This window comes from Lontra canadensis, unplaced genomic scaffold, assembly GCF_010015895.1.
Source record: "Lontra canadensis isolate GAN:19392208 unplaced genomic scaffold, GSC_riverotter_1.0 scaffold1, whole genome shotgun sequence".
Lineage (NCBI taxonomy): Eukaryota > Metazoa > Chordata > Mammalia > Carnivora > Mustelidae > Lontra > Lontra canadensis.
In genome coordinates, this window is record NW_022630995.1 from 9,868,987 (window position 1) to 9,886,301 (window position 17,315).

General features: G+C 37.3%; 1 protein-coding gene across 1 annotated transcript; it reads right to left on the bottom strand.

The window, feature by feature from the left end:
• Positions 1–219: 219 nt before the first annotated feature.
• On the bottom strand, positions 220–16,984 carry NPFFR2 (neuropeptide FF receptor 2). Its single transcript, XM_032862637.1, has 3 exons — positions 16,558–16,984; positions 6,193–6,292; positions 220–1,069 (listed from the first exon to the last, which is right to left on the bottom strand). Exons 1-3 carry the CDS (start codon positions 16,883–16,885, stop codon positions 220–222), a joined length of 1,278 nt encoding a protein of 425 aa, XP_032718528.1. The 5' UTR covers positions 16,886–16,984.
• Between the last annotated feature and the right edge of the window lie 331 nt (positions 16,985–17,315).

The window sequence follows — 17,315 nt, forward strand, 5'->3', positions numbered from 1 at the left end:
TAGTTAAAATCATCATACCAGGGGCGCCTGGGTGGCTCAGTGGGTTAAGCCTCTGTCTTCAGCTCAGGTCATGATCTCAGGGTCCGGGGATCAAGCCCCACATCGGGCTCTCTGCTCAGCAGGGAGCCTGCTTCCCCCTTCTCTCTCTCTGCCTGCTTCTCTGCCTACTTGTGATCTCTCTCTGTCAAATAAATAAATAAATAAATCTAAAAAAAATCATTATACCAGCTCTTTTAAAATCTCATTGCTGTGAGTAGCTTCCCCTAATTCTTCCATCATCAATTCTTGTTTGGGTTTTTCAGTACTTTTCCTACAAGGCAAATTTTCCTCATGCAAATTTTGAATGGTAAGTCCCTGGGCTAACTGATGAGATGTATTTATGATCACATTGTCTTTAGCTCTTAGAGTGTAGGTTTCCTTGGGCTTTGCTCTTTTTTGGCAGAGCTGGAGGTGAAAAGCATCTTGGAAAGCACGGTGAAAATTCTCATTGAAGAAACCATAAATGATGGGATTGACACTGCTGTTGCAAAAGGCTAGCCAATGTGCAAAAGGGTAGATGTAGATGTTGATGACCTGCAGCTCATTTGGAGACAGGTCAGCGTAGTCTGAGAGCATCATCAGTGTCCACAGAGGCAACCAGGAGAGAATAAAAAGCAGGGCTACGATCAGGAGCATCTTAATGACCTTCTGTTTCTTCTTGGACACCATGTGCCACTGTTCCTGCTTCTGCTTGCCTGTGTGGGGTACTGTCATCTTGAAGAGTGAAATTCCAATCCTTCCATACATGATGACAATGAGGGACAGGGGAACCAGGTAGATATTGGCAAACAGCACAGTGGTGTAGATCTTCCTCATTTCCTGATTTGGCCAGTCTTCCCGGCACCAGTAGACTGGACTGGTTTTATTCTGGGAGTTGAGTCTCACTTGGTAATATTTTTCTTCTTCTACATGTAACATTATTGCAGATGGGGACATAATGGCAATGGCCAGGACCCAGATGACCACAATAATGACAAATGCTGCCTTGATAGTGAGCTTTGGTTTAAAAGGGTAGACAACACACTGGAACCTGCAATTAAAAGCAAGTATCAGTGGAACATTGCCTTAAAACTTCTGACCAAGTTGTGAATTAAATTTAATTCTCCCATTCATGTTCCTCTCAAAAAATGAAGTTACCATTAGCAACAGAGGGGCATGCATTGGTGTTTTTTGTGACAGATATAAATTTCATCTCAAAATATGAATAAGTTGAGTATCAGACAGTATATTAATCACTATTAATAATAAAAGTGACCATTGTAACTAGCAGATATTGAACATGAATACTTAGTATTCTGTTCCAGACTCTTTCTCATTGGTTTGCATTAATTGTCTCTTTAAACTTACCCACTTAAAAAATAGCAAAATAGGTCTAGAAAAACTAAAAAAAAAAAAAATCTTGTCCACAGCTACACATAATTTTAACACAGGTAGTTTGGCTCTAGAGTCCATTGTTAAACTCTCCCTCATGACTTTCTGTGGCCCCTTCCCATGTCATCTCTGTGCTTGGCCAATTGAACATTAGCAAGCATGACATATAGAAGCTTGAGTGATGACGCAGAGGCACCCAACCAAACAGTAGATTCGTTTAAGCATTTTTGTTTCAAGCCACTAAGTGTTTTGGTGGCTTGAGTCACAGCTATGACAGTCTGAGAGTTTCCATTATGAGTTATATTACATGCCTTCCAGACGTTGTATGTCCTCTGGTGAGCATGGAAATTCAATCTCAGTACATAGCATAACCCTGATTGCATTTAACTGCAATTTTGGCATTGTGAGTTTTGGTGCTATTATTCATACTCACTATGATAATTATAGTCATACCGTATACAACTATATAATATTATATTTTTCAAAGTACAATCACCTATTTAATCTTTGGTTTTTGTAATGACTCTGTAAAGTGGAAAAATGAAAATTATTACTTTCCAGATCTGCAGGTAAGAAAACTTAAAGCTTTTAATGGCTCAGCAGCAGCTCCATATTAATTTATCTCACATAGCTTCATATACTAATTAACTTGAACATTGATTGCTCTGTTGTCCTTCATTGCAGCATGTGTAAGGTCTGCTCTCTTAACTTCCAAGTTCTCTTTTAATCTTCTAATTAAAGAGTCTCCCTATCTACTCATCATTAAATTATGGGTACCTTCATAGGCACAATTCTAGGTATCTTGTTCTTTTTGTAAACCAACTGTTGGGGCATCAATCTTTTTTCATTCATTCAACAAATATGTGTGTGTGTGTGTGTGTGTGTGTGTGTGTGTGTGTGTGTGTGTTCAGAGAGACAAAGATGAACATGATAGAAAATGCTCTCTGCCAGGAAACAGGCAAGGAAAATATTGTTTAATTATGCTAAAATCCTGCTAGAATTTAGACTTGGCCATTGCATTAGTCAGGGTTCTCTAGGGATACAGAGCCAACAGTATGTATAAATATATGGAAAGATACTTATTTTACAGGATTGGTTCATGCAGTTTTGGAAGTTGAGAAGTCCCTGCAGCTGGCAAAATGGAGACACGGGAGAGCCAACTGGGCTTCCAGTTCAAATCTGAAGGCCTGAGAACAGGACAGCCACTGATACAAGTTCCAGTCTAGAAGCTATCAGACTCATACCCCAGGAGATCTAAGGTTGTAGTTTGAGGACAGAAAAAACCTGATGTCTCAGCTCAAAAACTTAGGCAGGAGCAATACTCTCTCACTTGCAGAAAGGTCAGCCTTTTTGTTCGTATTTGGGTCTTCAATTTGTTGAATAAGGGCCTCCCAGATGAACGCCGGCAATCTTTTACTCAGCCTATGGATTCAAAAGTTAATCTCACCAAACACACCCAGGATAACATTTGACCAAATATCTGGGTACCTCCTGGCACGGTCAAGTTCACATATAAAATTAATCACCACACCACTTAGGAAAAGAAAAAAATCTCAGTTTTCTCTCTCAAGCAATGGGGGATGGTGCCTTGTTCAGGACCAGTGAGCACCCAGAACTGACGGGATTTGAAGAGTGACTAGAAAGAAGTTGGAGAGAGAAATAAAGTTCAAGAATAAATCCCAAGATTTTCATTTAGATTGGATGTGTGATCCTGCCGTTCCTTGGCTGGGAAAAATAAGAAAAGGAGCTTTTTGTTTAGTTTGTGTGTGTGTGTGTGTGTGTAGGACTGGTAGGGAAGAAAGTTCAATTCTGGGTTTGTTTATTTTGAGGTGGTGGGTTGTTGGATTTGTAGGTGAAGTTAATCTGGAGAAATAGGTTTGGGAGATTTTTTTTTTTTTTTTTTGTAGTTTGGCTTTCTCCAAGAGCCGACCCTGAGAAATGCATTTGGGTGCCAGTAGTTCAGATAGAGATGAAGGTGTGGTGGTTTTAATACAGGTCTAAATTCTTGAACATGCCCTCCAACGTCCATTGAATGGCCTTTGTGACTCATTTCTAAGGAACAGGATGCACAAGGGACACTATGTGATTTTCACGGACACACTCTCTTAGGATACCCATGCCTTGGACAGACATGAGAAGCTCAGCTACCTTGAAGCTGCCATACTGCAGCGTCCATGCAGGGCCTGAGAAGCCCCAGTTCTCGCTCCTCGATGTTCAAGTCTTCCCAGTCTGGGCACCAACATTAGGAAAAGGCTTCCTTCTTGGTCTTAGAACTCCCTCTCTGATGCCAAGTGGAGCAGAAACAAGGTATATGTTTCCAGTCAGTGAAGCTGCCCTTGTCATAGATTCATGAGCGTCATGAGCCACTAAGTGGTTTGTTTTGGGAGCTGACTTGTTACACTGCAACAGAAAACTGAAACTCTAGAGAAATGACACATGGTTGGGAAAGCAGAGAGCAAAGGGTGTGTCATGGCACATGACCATAGTTCATCACTTTTTAAAAGACCTAAAACATGACAGAGATGAAATTTTTTTGGTAGGTGGTCTATTCAATCCTAATCTACTATTCCACTTTCCTCAGAAATCTAAAGTTGCTATATGTCATTCCTGTCAATGTTTTTAGGCTTTGACAGTATTCGCCTGCATTTATAACATTTTAATTTCTATATTATGGCACCATATCACATGCATCATTGCATAGCTTTGAGATTGTATGCTTCTGAAATGTATGCATTTTGAAATACATGGACCTAGTTAATTGATTTTACCTCATATACCATTATCCCTTGAGTAAACATAGCACAATATGCTTATTGTTTTAACCTTTTTAAAATGATATCTCTGCTTAGGAGGCATTGTAGAAACAGTGAAAGAGAAACTTAGGGATATATAATTCTAAATCTGATAAGCTCAAGATGCAAGTATAAAATACAAAGGATATTTCTTTTATTCACTGTAGAGGTAACATAAATAATTGTAAAATTAAGGTTTAGTACTATATTCACAACAAAATAATTTAGTAGTAGCATTATTTACTAGTATAAAATAAGTATTAGTATAAATTAGTACATCAAAAAATGATTTAGCAAAATAGCAATAGAATGTAGTAAATTTGGAAATAATTGGCTCCCAAATTTTAATATAAAAAGATACCTTTGGCATGCGCTTGTTAGCATATATTGCAAATTCTGTTCTCTTTAAATGGAAACCAAAAAGCTAGATGTATAATATGGGTTCTTAGAAATAGATTAATATTTAAAACACAATCTACCAAGTTGGTTTTTGATGTCAACAATTCTAAAGCATTTTGGTTTTTGGGGCATTATTCAGTTTCTCTCCCAAATATCTCTTAATTGCCATTGCCACTGCCTTACATCCTCTCCCACCTAAGTTGTTACAAAAGTTTAACTGTTCTTCCTTTCTCCAGTCTTATACAACTCCAAACCATTTCTGTTTTCCTAAAATGAAGTCTAGTAATTACTCCCCCATATAAAAGACTTCAGTAGTTCCCTGATGTCTTCAGAACAAATGGAAGACAAGCCCATAGAAAACCCACTTGCCTCTTTCTGTGGGAGAAATGGTCACACCTAAGGTGCCATTCCACCTTCCCATGTTCTAGCTGGCCTGCCTCTCTGTGCTTCTCTTGATAAGTATCCTCCACTTCAAGTCCATATAGATATCTATATATATATATCCCTGTCTTAAGAGATGCTCTTTCCTCTATTTCTTCCCAAAGTTAGTTTCTAAATCTTGAGCAATCAGTTATGACCTCTTCTGTGAACTTGACACTCCCTATCCTGAAAGGTAACTTGATCACTCTCTCCTTTGTACAGTTTGTTATAGTAGAGAGTATTACTTGTAAGTATTTGTTAACATATCTCTCTGCCTCTACCAGAATGTGAACTTCTTTAGGCAGCACTTTGTCTAACTTGTTTTATTTTTTTTTAAGATTTTATTTATTCATTTGAGGGGCAGTGGGAGAAGCAGGCTCTCTGCTGAGCTGGGAGCCCAACGTGGGGCTCATTCCCAGGACCTGGAGATCATGACCTGAGCCAAAGGCAGATGCCTAACAATCTGAGACACCCAGGCATCCCTGTCTAATGTGTTTTAGATGATATACAGACCAGCGCAGTACAGGCACACCTCAACACTATGTGTAAATGATGATTAAATTTTCTCTTAAAATCTGGATAAAATTTTAGATTTCACATTTCTATCACTAGAAAATTTGATTGTAGTGAAAAATAGTATAACTATGATGTTGTAGACTTTGTGTCCCCTCAAAATTCATACCTTGAATAAGTGTCAGGGTCTTAACTCTGATTGGATGGTAGTTAGAACTAATTAGGTTCAAATGAGATCAAGAGGGTGGTGTCCTCATGATAGAATTAGTGACCTTTTAAAAAGAGGAGACTAGAGCTCCTGGTTCCTTGGAGAAAATGCCCCTCTGCAAACCAGGAAAAGTTCTCTCACCAGACACAGAAGCTACTGGCATCCTGACTTTTGCCCCAGCCTCCAGAACGGTGAGAAATAAATTTCTGTTGTTTCAGACATGCAGTTGATGGTGTCTTATTATAACAGCCCCAAATAAGACACGTGTCATCCCTAATTATTTAATTTTAAAAACGGAAACTTTAGTAGTTTTATTTTATTACTGAACCTTTAGCAGATATACGCTGTGCTCTTAAAAGACTGGATATTACAGATAAAATTTGGGGCAGATTTGGCAAATATAGTAGATTATACATTTTTCACCAGATTCCGATTTTGGTGCTGACTTACCTATCCACAGCTATGGCAACTAAAGTAAAGACTGAAGCCGCAACTGATATTCCTTGGATGAATCCACTGACCTTGCACATTGTGCTTCCAAAGGGCCATCCTGAAAGGGATAAGAAACAGTCTTTGAGTAGATCATATATGTAGATGGATTTTTTTTATTCTCACCAAAAATATGAACAGAAAAGCATGAAATCAAGACTGATGCAACTATTTCCTAAATGATATCCAGGGAACAATCATTGTTTTCCATTATTTTCATTAATATCTCAGAGCTCTATTTTTAGTATACTACTAATAATGTCAAAACATAATGCAGTAGTTACAACATTCTAGGCATTGTAGTAAGTGCTTAGTATCTATTAACTTAGCTAATTCCCCAAACAGGTTTTTGAAGGCTTATTCTCCTCCTCATGATGTAGACTAGGTAATAAATACACAAATATCACATGCCTTTCCACAGCTACTTAGCAACATATTTAGGATTTCAACCCCAGCTGTATGGTTCTAGAGCCTAAACCATTAACCCTTATGCAATAAAGCCCTTTAAATGAATAAGACAGGAAGTATATTGGTTTTATAATTTGGAAATATACCCCATAAATTATGAGGAATAAGAGGTTCATGTAGAATAAATAAGATCAGCATTTATTCATATATTATGTAATGAGACAATTTACATTGTTATAAATAAGATTAGTATTTATTCATATATTATGTAATGAGACAATTTACATTGTTATAGAGTAAATATTTGTGTTCCCCCCCATTTAAATTCATATATTGAAGCCTTAAGCCCTAATGTATTTAGAGGAGGGGCCTCTGGAAAGTAACTACATTTAGATAATGCCACAGGAGTGGTGCCCACATGATGGGATTACTGCCATTAGAAGAAGAAAGAGAGTTTTCCTTTCCATGAACATGTACTGAGGAAAGTCCCTGTGAGCACACAGCAAGAATGTGGCTGCCTACAAACCAAAAATAGGACCCTCACCAAGAACCTGACCATGCTATCACCCTGATCTCCAACGTCTAGCCTCTGAAACAGAAGATAAATGTCTTATTGTTTAAGCCACCTAGTCTGTGGTATTTTTTTATAGCAGCCTGAGCTAACTAAGACATACTTTGAGAATAAAGAGCACTTTGCATGAACAAAATCAGTCTATTTGAGTTACTTTCTAATCAAACCTCATTTACTAGCATGTTTATAAAAGAAATATAACAGGTTGATATAACCACCCATCTACTATTTTAGGAAAGTAATATTCTTCCACTAGTAACTGTTCTAGTTTCCCAAAAGATAAATTTTAAAAATCTGAGAAATATACAACATTCATTTTTTAAAAAGATTGTGCAACGTATCTTTTTTTTAAAGATTTTATTTACTTGACAGAGATCACAAGTAGGCAGAGAGGCAGGCAGAGAGAGGAGGAAGCAGGCTCCCTGCTGAGCAGAGAGCCCGATGCGGGGCTCGATCCCAGGACCCTGAGATCATGACCTGAGCCGAAGGCTGAGGCTTAACCCACTGAGCCACCCAGGCGCCCCTGTGCAACTTATTTTTAAGCTTTCTTACTAATTTTAAATATTCCCCCAAATCTAATGCAAGTATATCTAAAAAAACTATTTGTCATCTATCCAGACCATCTTAAAATAGATGCTTGAGTAACTCTACTGAGTAGAAACCAAGAGAGAGCATGTTTTCCCAGAGAAACCAAGAGAGAGCATGTTTTCCCAGTCCTAGAATTATTTGGCTGTTATAATATTAAACAAAAGGAGCGTGAATAGCCTTTGGTCAAAAATAAAGAATACGCACATGATTTATCTCACCTCCCTCACTAAATTCCATTAAAATGAAAGCACTAGGGAAAAGAAAACTCAAATAGAAAGAATGTGAAGCTGGGAAAATAACACAGTTGGCTGAGTTATGAATAAATGTAACCAGATGCCCCTTGCTTTTCCCCTGGCCGGCATAAGGATGGAAGTTAGTATCAGGAGGTGGAAGCAAAGTGGCTCTAGACTCTGACTCTCTAGATGAGGGTGGAGTGGGTACCGCGATGATGCCCAAGGATTAAGTAAAAATATTCTCTACCCAGTACTGTGGCCCAGAGACCCACTGGGCTCTGGAATGTAGCAGCCGGTATTAGGATTCCTAAGGCAATAGATCAGAATTTCTTTCTGAGGAATGTAATCCTTCCAAGAAGACTGTTGTGCAGATTTTGACAGTCGTGGATTTCCCAGTGAATGGCCCAAACTAATGATGTCGAGAGTTGGCCTGACCTCGAATTTAAGGCACAGAGAGGTCCAAGTCAGCCACATTGTGTCTCACTTTGAAACACAAACAGCTAAGCAGCAACTGACATAAGGGAAAACTCAAATATAAAAGTGACTATAACAAAAAGGAAAAAAGAAACTTAAGAGAAAACCAATATAAATCAAATAGAGGAAAATAGCCAGACATATAAAGAAAAAAGGAGACAGGACACAAATAAAATTACAAATGAGAAAAAACAACAACCAACACCACAGAAATATAAAACAGTTATGAGAATATACAACCTAGAAGAGATGGATAAATTCCTAGAAACATATAACCTACCAAAACTGAAACAGGAAGCAATAGAAAAGTTGAACAGACCAATTACCAACAAAGAAATTGTATCAGTAATCACAAAACTCCCAACAAAAGCTCCTGGACCAGATAGATGGCTTCAAGGTGAATTCTACCAAGCCTTTAAAGTAGAGTTAATACGTATTCTCTTCAAACTATTTCAAAAAATAGAAAAGGAAGGAACACTTCCAAACTCACTGTATGGGGCCAGCATTACCCTAATACCAAACCCAATAAAGACACCATAAAAAAGAGAACTATAAGTCAGTATCTCTGGAGAACAGAGATGCAGAAATCGTCAACAAAATACTAGCAAACTGAATCCAATAATACATTAAAAAAATTATTCACCACAACGAGGTGGGGTTTATTCATGGCTTGCAAGAGTGGTTCAATATTCACAAATCAATCAACACATATGTATCAATAAGAGAAAGGATAACAACTATATGATCATTTCAATAGGGGCAGAAAAAGTATTTGACAAGATTCAACATTATTCATGATAAAAACCTTCAGCAAAGTAGGTTTAGAGGGAACATACCTCAACATAATAAAGGCTAAATATGAAAAACCCACAGCTAACATCATCCTTAATGAGGAAAAACTACGAGCTTTTCTCCTAAGATCAGGAATAAGGGAAGGATGTCCACTCTCACCACTTTTATTCAACATAGTACCATAAGTCCTAGTCACAGAAATCAGACAAGAAAAAGAAATAAAAGGCATCCAAATAAGTAAGGAAGAAGTAAAACTTTCACTATTTGCAGATGACCTGATAATCCATACTGAAAATCTGAAAGACTGCCAAAAAACTGCTAGAACTGATACACCAATTCAGTAAAGGATACAAATTAATGTACAGAAATCTGTTGCATTTCTATATGCTAGTACTGAAGCAGCAGAAAGAGAAATTAACAATCCCATTTAAAATTGCACCACAAATAAGATACCTAGGAAGAAACCTAATCAGAGGTAAAAGACCTGTACTCTGAAAACCATAAAACACTGATGAAAGATGACATAAAGAAATGGAAAAAATTCTATGCTTATGGATTAGAAAAACAAATATTGGTAAAATGTTTATATTCCCAATGCCTATCGAAATACAAACAGCATTTTTCACAGAACTAGAACAAACAATCCTAAAATTTATATGCAACCACAAAAGACCCCAAATAACCAAAACAATCTTGAAAAAGAAAAGCAAAGCTGGAGGCATCACAATCCCAGACTTCAAGTTATATTACAAAGCTGTAGTAATCAAAACAGTATTGTATTAGCAAAAAAATAGATACATAGATCAATGGAACAAAATTGAAAACCCAGAAATAAACCCATAAGTATATTGGCAGTTAATCTTCCACAAATCAAGAAAGAATATTGAATGGGAAAAAGAATGTCTCTTCAACAAATAGTGTTGGGAAAACTGGGCCACTTTCTTATAACATACACAAAAATAAACTTGAAACCATAAAAATCCTAGAGGAGAACACAGAAAGTAACTTCTCTGACATCGTAACTTTTTTCTTGATATGTCTCCAGAGGCAAAGGAAACAAACAAAAAATATTGGGACATGGTCCTCTCAATTGATGCAGAAAAAGCATTTGACAAAATCCAGTATCTGTTCCTGATTAAAACACTTCAAAGTATAGGGATAGAGGGAACATTCCTGAACTTCATAAAATCTATCTATGAAAGACCCACAGCAAATATCATCCTCAATGGGAAAAAGCTTGTAGCCTTCCCGTTGAGATCAGGAACACGACAAGGATGCCCACTCTCACCACTCTTGTTCAACATAGTATTAGAAGTCCTAGCAACAGCAATCAGACAACAAAGAGAAATAAAAGGTATCCAAATTGGCAATGAAGAAGTCAAACTCTCTTTCTTCGCAGATGACATGATTCTTTATATGGAAAACCCAAAAAGACTCCACCCCCTAACTACTAGAACTCATACAGCAACTCAGCAACCAGGCAGGATACAAAGTCAATGTACAGAAATCAGTGGCTTTCTTATACACTAACAATGAAAATACAGAAAGGGAAATTAGAGAATCGATTCCATTTACTATAGCAGCAAGAACCATAAGATACCTGGGAATAAACCTAACCAAAGAGGTAAAGGATCGTACTTGAGGAACTACAGAACACTCATGAAAGAAATTGAAGAAGACACAAAAAGATGGAATACCATTCCATGCTCTTGGATCGGAAGAATAAACATTGTTAAAATATCTATACTGCCTAGAGCAATCTATACTTTTAATGCCATTCTGATCAAAATTCCACCAGTATTTTTCAAAGAGCTGGAGCAAATAATCCTAAAATTTGTATGGAATCAGGAGAGAACCCAAATCGCTAAGGAAATGTTGAAAAACAAAAATAAAACTGGGGGCATCATGTTACCTGATTTCAAGCTTTACTACAAAGCTGTGATCACCAAGACAGCATGGTACTGGCATAAAAACAGACACATAGACCAGTGGAACAGAGTAGAGAGCCCAGATATGGACCCTCAACTCTATGGTCAAATAATCTTTGACAAAACAGGAAAAAATATACAGTGGAAAAAAGACAGTCTCTTCAATAAATGGTGCTGAGAAAACTGGACAGCTATATGTAGAAGAATGAAACTCAACCATTCTCTTACACCGTACACAAAGATAAACTCAAAATGGATAAAAGACCTCAATGTGAGACAGGAATCCATCAGAATCCTAGAGGAGAATAAAGTCCTAGAGGAGAATAAAGGCAGTAACCTCTTCGATATCAGCCACAGCAACTTCTTTCAAGATATGTCTCCAAAGGCAAAGGAAACAAAAGCGAAAATGAACTTTTGCACTTCATCAAAATCAAAAGCTTCTGCCCAGCAAAGGAAACAGTCAAGAAAACAAAGAGGCAATCCACGGAATGGGAGAAGATATTTGCAAATGACAGTACAGACAAAAGGTTGATATCCAGGATCTATAAAGAACTCCTCAAACTCAACACACACAAAACAGACAATCATATCAAAAAATGGGCAGAAGATATGAACAGACACTTCTCCAATGAAGACATACAAATGGCTATCAGACACATGAAAAAATGTTCATCATCACTAGCCATCAGGGAGATTCAAATTAAAACCACATTGAGATACCCTCTTACACCAGTTAGAATGGCTAAAATTAGCAAGACAGGAAACAACATGTGTTGAAGGGGATGTGGAGAAAGGGGAACCCTCTTACAGTGTTGGTGGGAATGCAAGTTAGTGCAGCCACTTTGGAGAACAGTGTGGAGATTCCTCAAGAAATTAAAAATAGAGCTTCCCTATGACCCTGCCATTGTACTACTGGGTATTTACCGCAAAGATACAGATGTAGTGAAAAGAAGGGCCATCTGTACCCTAATGTTTATAGCAGCAATGGCCACAGTTGCCAAACTGTGGAAAGAACCAAGATGCCCTTCAATGGACAAATGGATAAGGAAGATGTGGTCCATATACACTATGGAGTATTATACCTCCATCAGAAAGGATGCATACCCAACTTTTGTAGCAACATGGATGGGACTGGAAGAGATGATGCTGAGTGAAATAAGTCAAGCAGAGAGAGTCAATTATCATATGGTTTCACTGATTTGTGGAGCATAACAAATAGCATGGAGGACAAGGGGAGATGGAGAGGAGAAGGGAGTTGAGGGAAATTGGAAGGGGAGGTGAACCATGAGAGACTATGGACTCTGAAAAGCAATCTGAGGGTTTTGAAGGGTGGGGGGTGGGAGGTTGGGGGAACCAGGTGGTGGGTATTGGAGAGGGCACGGATTGCATGGAGTACTGGGTGTGGTGCAAAAACAATGAATACTGTTATGCTGAAAATAAATTTTAAAAATTATTAAAAAATATTGGGACTTTATCAAAATAAAAAGCTTTGGCATAGCAAAGGCAGTCAACAAAACTAAAAGGCAACCTATGTGATTGAAGAAGATATATAAAGAACTTAACAAAGAATTTAAGAACTTAAACAACTCAGCACCCAAAAATCAAATAACCCCATTAAAAAATAGGCAGATGACATGAGCAGACATTTCTCCAATGACAACGTACAGGTGCCCAATAGACATATGAAAAGATGTTCATCAGCACTTAGCATCAGGGAAACAGCCAAGTTTCCCATTGATTGATGAATGGATAAAGATGTGGTATGTGTGTGTGTGTGTGTGTGTGTATGCAATGAGGTATACACATATATGCAATGTGGTATATACATATGTGTGGTATATATATGCAATGTGATATATATATGCAATGTGGTATATATGGATCTTCAAAATGATGTGTGTATGTGTATATACATACATATGCAATGTGGTATGTGTATATATGCAAGGTGGTATGTGTATATTTATGTAAAGTTGTGTGTATATGTATAGCTTTATATATATATACATATATATGCATATATATGTGTGCAATCCCCCACACACATATATACATGCAATGGAATATTATTCAGCCACAAAAAAGAATGAAATCTTGCAGTTTGCAACTACATGGGTGGACCTAGAGAGTATAATGCTAAGCAAAATAAGCCTGTCAGAGAAAGATAAATACCATATGATTTCACTCCTATGCAGAATTTAAGAAACAAAACAAACCAGCTTAGGGGAAAAGACAAACTGAGAAACAGGGTCTGAACTATAGAGAATAAACTAATGGTCATCAAAGGGGAGGTGGGTGGGAGGATGGGTTAAGCAGGTGATGGGGATTAAGGCATGTACTTGTCATGAGGAGCACCAGGTGGTGTGTGTAATTTTTGAATCCTTATCTTGTACACCTGAAAGTAATATAAAACAAGTAACTGGGATTAAAATTAAAAAAAAAACCCTCAGATACAACACATTTCATCGATGAAATGTGCCTGATAGTGTAAGAAACATGCAGAAAATGAAAATAGCTCAAAGAATTATAAACATGACAATATAGAACTCAATATAATGTCTGCAAGAGAAAATTGAGAAAATATTTGAAAATGGAACAATTAGGAAGAGAGAATGAAAAAGATTTTTTTAAAAAACAGCAACCCAGAACCTCCAATATCTAATAGGAATTGAAAAAGGTAAAATGGAAGGGAATTATACAAGAAAATTCCCCAGGATTAAGAGGCATTCTAATTTTGATTGAAAGGGCCTGGTTTGTGTCCAACACAATAAACAAAAAATAAAAAAGATTTTTTCAAGGCAAAATTGCCTGAAATTCAGAACACTAAAGGTAAAGAGAAGTCCTAGGAATTTTCAGGAGAAAAAACAAAATGCAAATCAGGATAAAAGAAGCAAACATGTAATGTCTTTAGATTTTTTAGCAGTAATGTCAGGTTTCTCAGCAATAACAATATCCTTGAATACTTTATGCAGCTAACTATAATCCAATATGAGGGCAGAATAAGTATAATTGCAGACAAACCAGATCTCATTTTTTTTAACTCTTAATGCACACTTTCTCAGGAAAGTGATAGAGAATTGACCAAGAAAGAAGACATGGCTCCAGAAAAGAGACGTGAAGAGAATCGTTAGCGTCTCAGTGAAGGGACATCCCAGAGCAGTAGCCACTGATCTCCATGCCTGAAGGGTAAGATGTCTGAATAGAACACAAGGGTGGAGAGCACCAGGGGGTGGCTCTCCAGAAAAAAGATGCAATTCACAGGTTGCCTGATACATTTGAAGGTGTTTACAAGATATTAACACTCCCGGAAGAGAATTTGAGGATACGTGACTTATAGGTACATACCCCAAACTAAGCAAATCAAAATATGGTTAAATTCAAGAATACATTTTATAAGATAGACATTGATATCCTAGCACTTGGCATGCCTCAGCAGGGCTAAGATACATGTAACGATAGGAATGTATTCTCTGCATACTGACTTAAAAAATTCTAATTACACTGGGAAAATGAGAGGAGACAAAGAGTGTGAATGTGTATTTGTATGTCTATATATATGCATCTGATTGCATTTGTACACGATTCCAGCCAATCCTGCTTTCCCAACTTCCTATTCAGCAGTATCTGACAGTTTCTATGCATTTACGTTCTTTTGTTCTATGTCATTTTAGTGGAGTCTGGTGAGGGAAACTACCTCTTGTGGTAAGAGAGGACTCATATAACTAATGTACCTCTCCCGCAACGTGAAAATAATACATTATGGAAACATTATGGTTTCATTATGGAATACATTATGGAAACAAGTTGCTTAGAAATAGGAGAGTACTATACAGTATAGAGTAACTAGGGGTAAGGAAGGGTAATAATGTGTATGGAGAAGCTGAGATAATAATTTCATTATAAATACTTATAGGAGGGAGATACCGAGAGCATTTCTTACTGGAAAAATACATTTCTTGAGAGTGATCACAATAATTTAAATAAATTCTTTCACTCTTTTTGCCTCACACAATATCTTAAAATGTACCTTGTTTTAAAAATGTACATTCTTGTATGTGCTATGGTGAGTGCTGGGAAGTGTGTAAACCTGGTGATTCACAGACCTGTACCCCTGGGGCTAATAATACATTATATGTTAATAAAAAATTTAAAAAAATGTACATTCTTGATAATTTATTTTTAATGCCAGACCTCACAAAATGCAGAATCGATGAGTACAGATGCTAAAAGAGGCACTCTTCAACTCTCCCCAGCTCCTGCTCCAGAGAAGGGAAGGAAACAGAAATCCGAAAAGAAACCTCTTATTCTTCAGTAAACTGAAAATGCTATGAAAGGCTAAGAACTATGACAGAGCTCACGTTGCTCTAAATATTTTTGTTATGCAACTATGGTATCATTTAAATTTTTTTAAAATTTAAGTTCAATTTAATTAACATATACTGTGTTACAGCTTCAGAGGTAGACTTTGGCGACTCATAAGCTGCATACAACAGCCAGTTCTTACTTCAGGTGCCTTCCTGAATGCCCATCACCCAGTTACCCCACCCCTCACCTACCTCCCATCATTTTCTTTCTTCTACAGATCTGGACTATGAATATCGTGAGTACCGTTCATTAATTACAACAAATACTTAGTAAGCAGGTGCTATGCACCAAAATGGTTCTGGGAGCTGGAGATACACCGCACTTTCAGAGTACATGATGTAGCACTAGAGAAGTAGTCATACAGGCCGGAGGGACTCTACGGTAGTACCCAGACCGCTACAATGTGGAGTTACTTGTGTGGCATTCATCCCTTATCACAGATGAACTACCATTTTTGAGAAATCATTGGGATTGCTGCTCATCTTCCCTCAAAAACTATTGGAAATCTCCCTCGCTAACCACAAGAGGGCCTCAATTCCCGCTGTTAGATAGAAGATATTGGGTCAATTGAAACCAGATTTATCAGTTTCTGAACTTTACACTGCATACTATTACCAATAATATTTCTACATTGTATGTGCCCTGAACCACACAAGAAAATTCAAAGTCTTTAGTAAAGGATGTTAGATTTCATTCTCCGACGACCTTCAGTGAGTACTCTAAAAAAAAAGTTTCTACTCTTCATCTCTGTCACCTGCTTTATTTTTATCCCTAATTCTTATCAATCTCTGACTACTTATACTGTATCTATTTGTTTATTGTCTTTCTCCTCCTTTAAAATGTAGACCCTATGAGGGTATGTACTCAGAGCCTTTCTTGGACTCCATAAGAATTTATGAATGAATGAATGAATGTACCTGCTACGATTGCCTCCTTTCATCCTTGCACCATACACAAGTCAACATACCTGCTATAATATTGTCCAGCAGCGTGATAGGCATGCAAAATATGCCAACCAGTAAATCACTTATTGCCAGGTTCAGGATAAAGAGATTAGTGACAGTGTGCATATGTTTGTTCCTCATCACAGTAAAACAAACTACTGTATTTCCCACCATGCACAGGACGAAGATGAGAAAGTAGGAAATAATGAAGATTGCTGCCACTCGAGGCTGGTGAAGATAGTAGTTCACATAGGTGATATTGATATCTGAGTATAGGTGATACTCTGTGTCATTGACACTCCAAATATCATGCCAGTTTTCTGAAGAGTTTGAGTCCCATCTCTTATTCATGATGGACCTGAACAAAGGAGAGGTAGAAAAGAAAAAGCATAATTAGAAGCCAATAGAACATAAGTTATGTACGTGAGTTTAAAAGGAACACTTTTAAAGTGCAAGGGGATTTTGATGGTCCTTCTATAATAATCCATTAATTCTGCATGGAACGGAGCTGTACATAATACAGTCGAATTATTAGGATTTTAACCAAGAGAACTTTAAATTTCCACTTTGTTTCATAAATAACAATTAGTATATTTTCTATGTCCTCAATATGCTCTGTATTTCACTTTATTATACCTCCTATCCATTTGCAAAGTTTCAAGGGAAACTCTGTAAGTGAAATCTTTTGAAATGCCCTTTCTCCTGTCTCTAGGTATCATAACCTATCAAAACCTACTTGTTCCTTTAAGGCTAACTTACATGTTTTTAGCTTTCCTGGCAA

What these genes read in the sequence shown, in the direction of transcription:
- NPFFR2 (XM_032862637.1), bottom strand. Translation starts at nt 16,885, where the DNA reads ATGAATAAGAGATGGGACTCAAACTCTTCAGAAAACTGGCATGATATT. An exon ending in GCTGGACAATATTATAGCAG is followed by an intron (nt 6,293 to 16,557) that starts GTATGTTGACTT and finishes TATCCCTTTCAG; the next exon opens with GATGGCCCTTTGGAAGCACA. An exon ending in GTTGCCATAGCTGTGGATAG is followed by an intron (nt 1,070 to 6,192) that starts GTAAGTCAGCAC and finishes TTTTAATTGCAG; the next exon opens with GTTCCAGTGTGTTGTCTACC.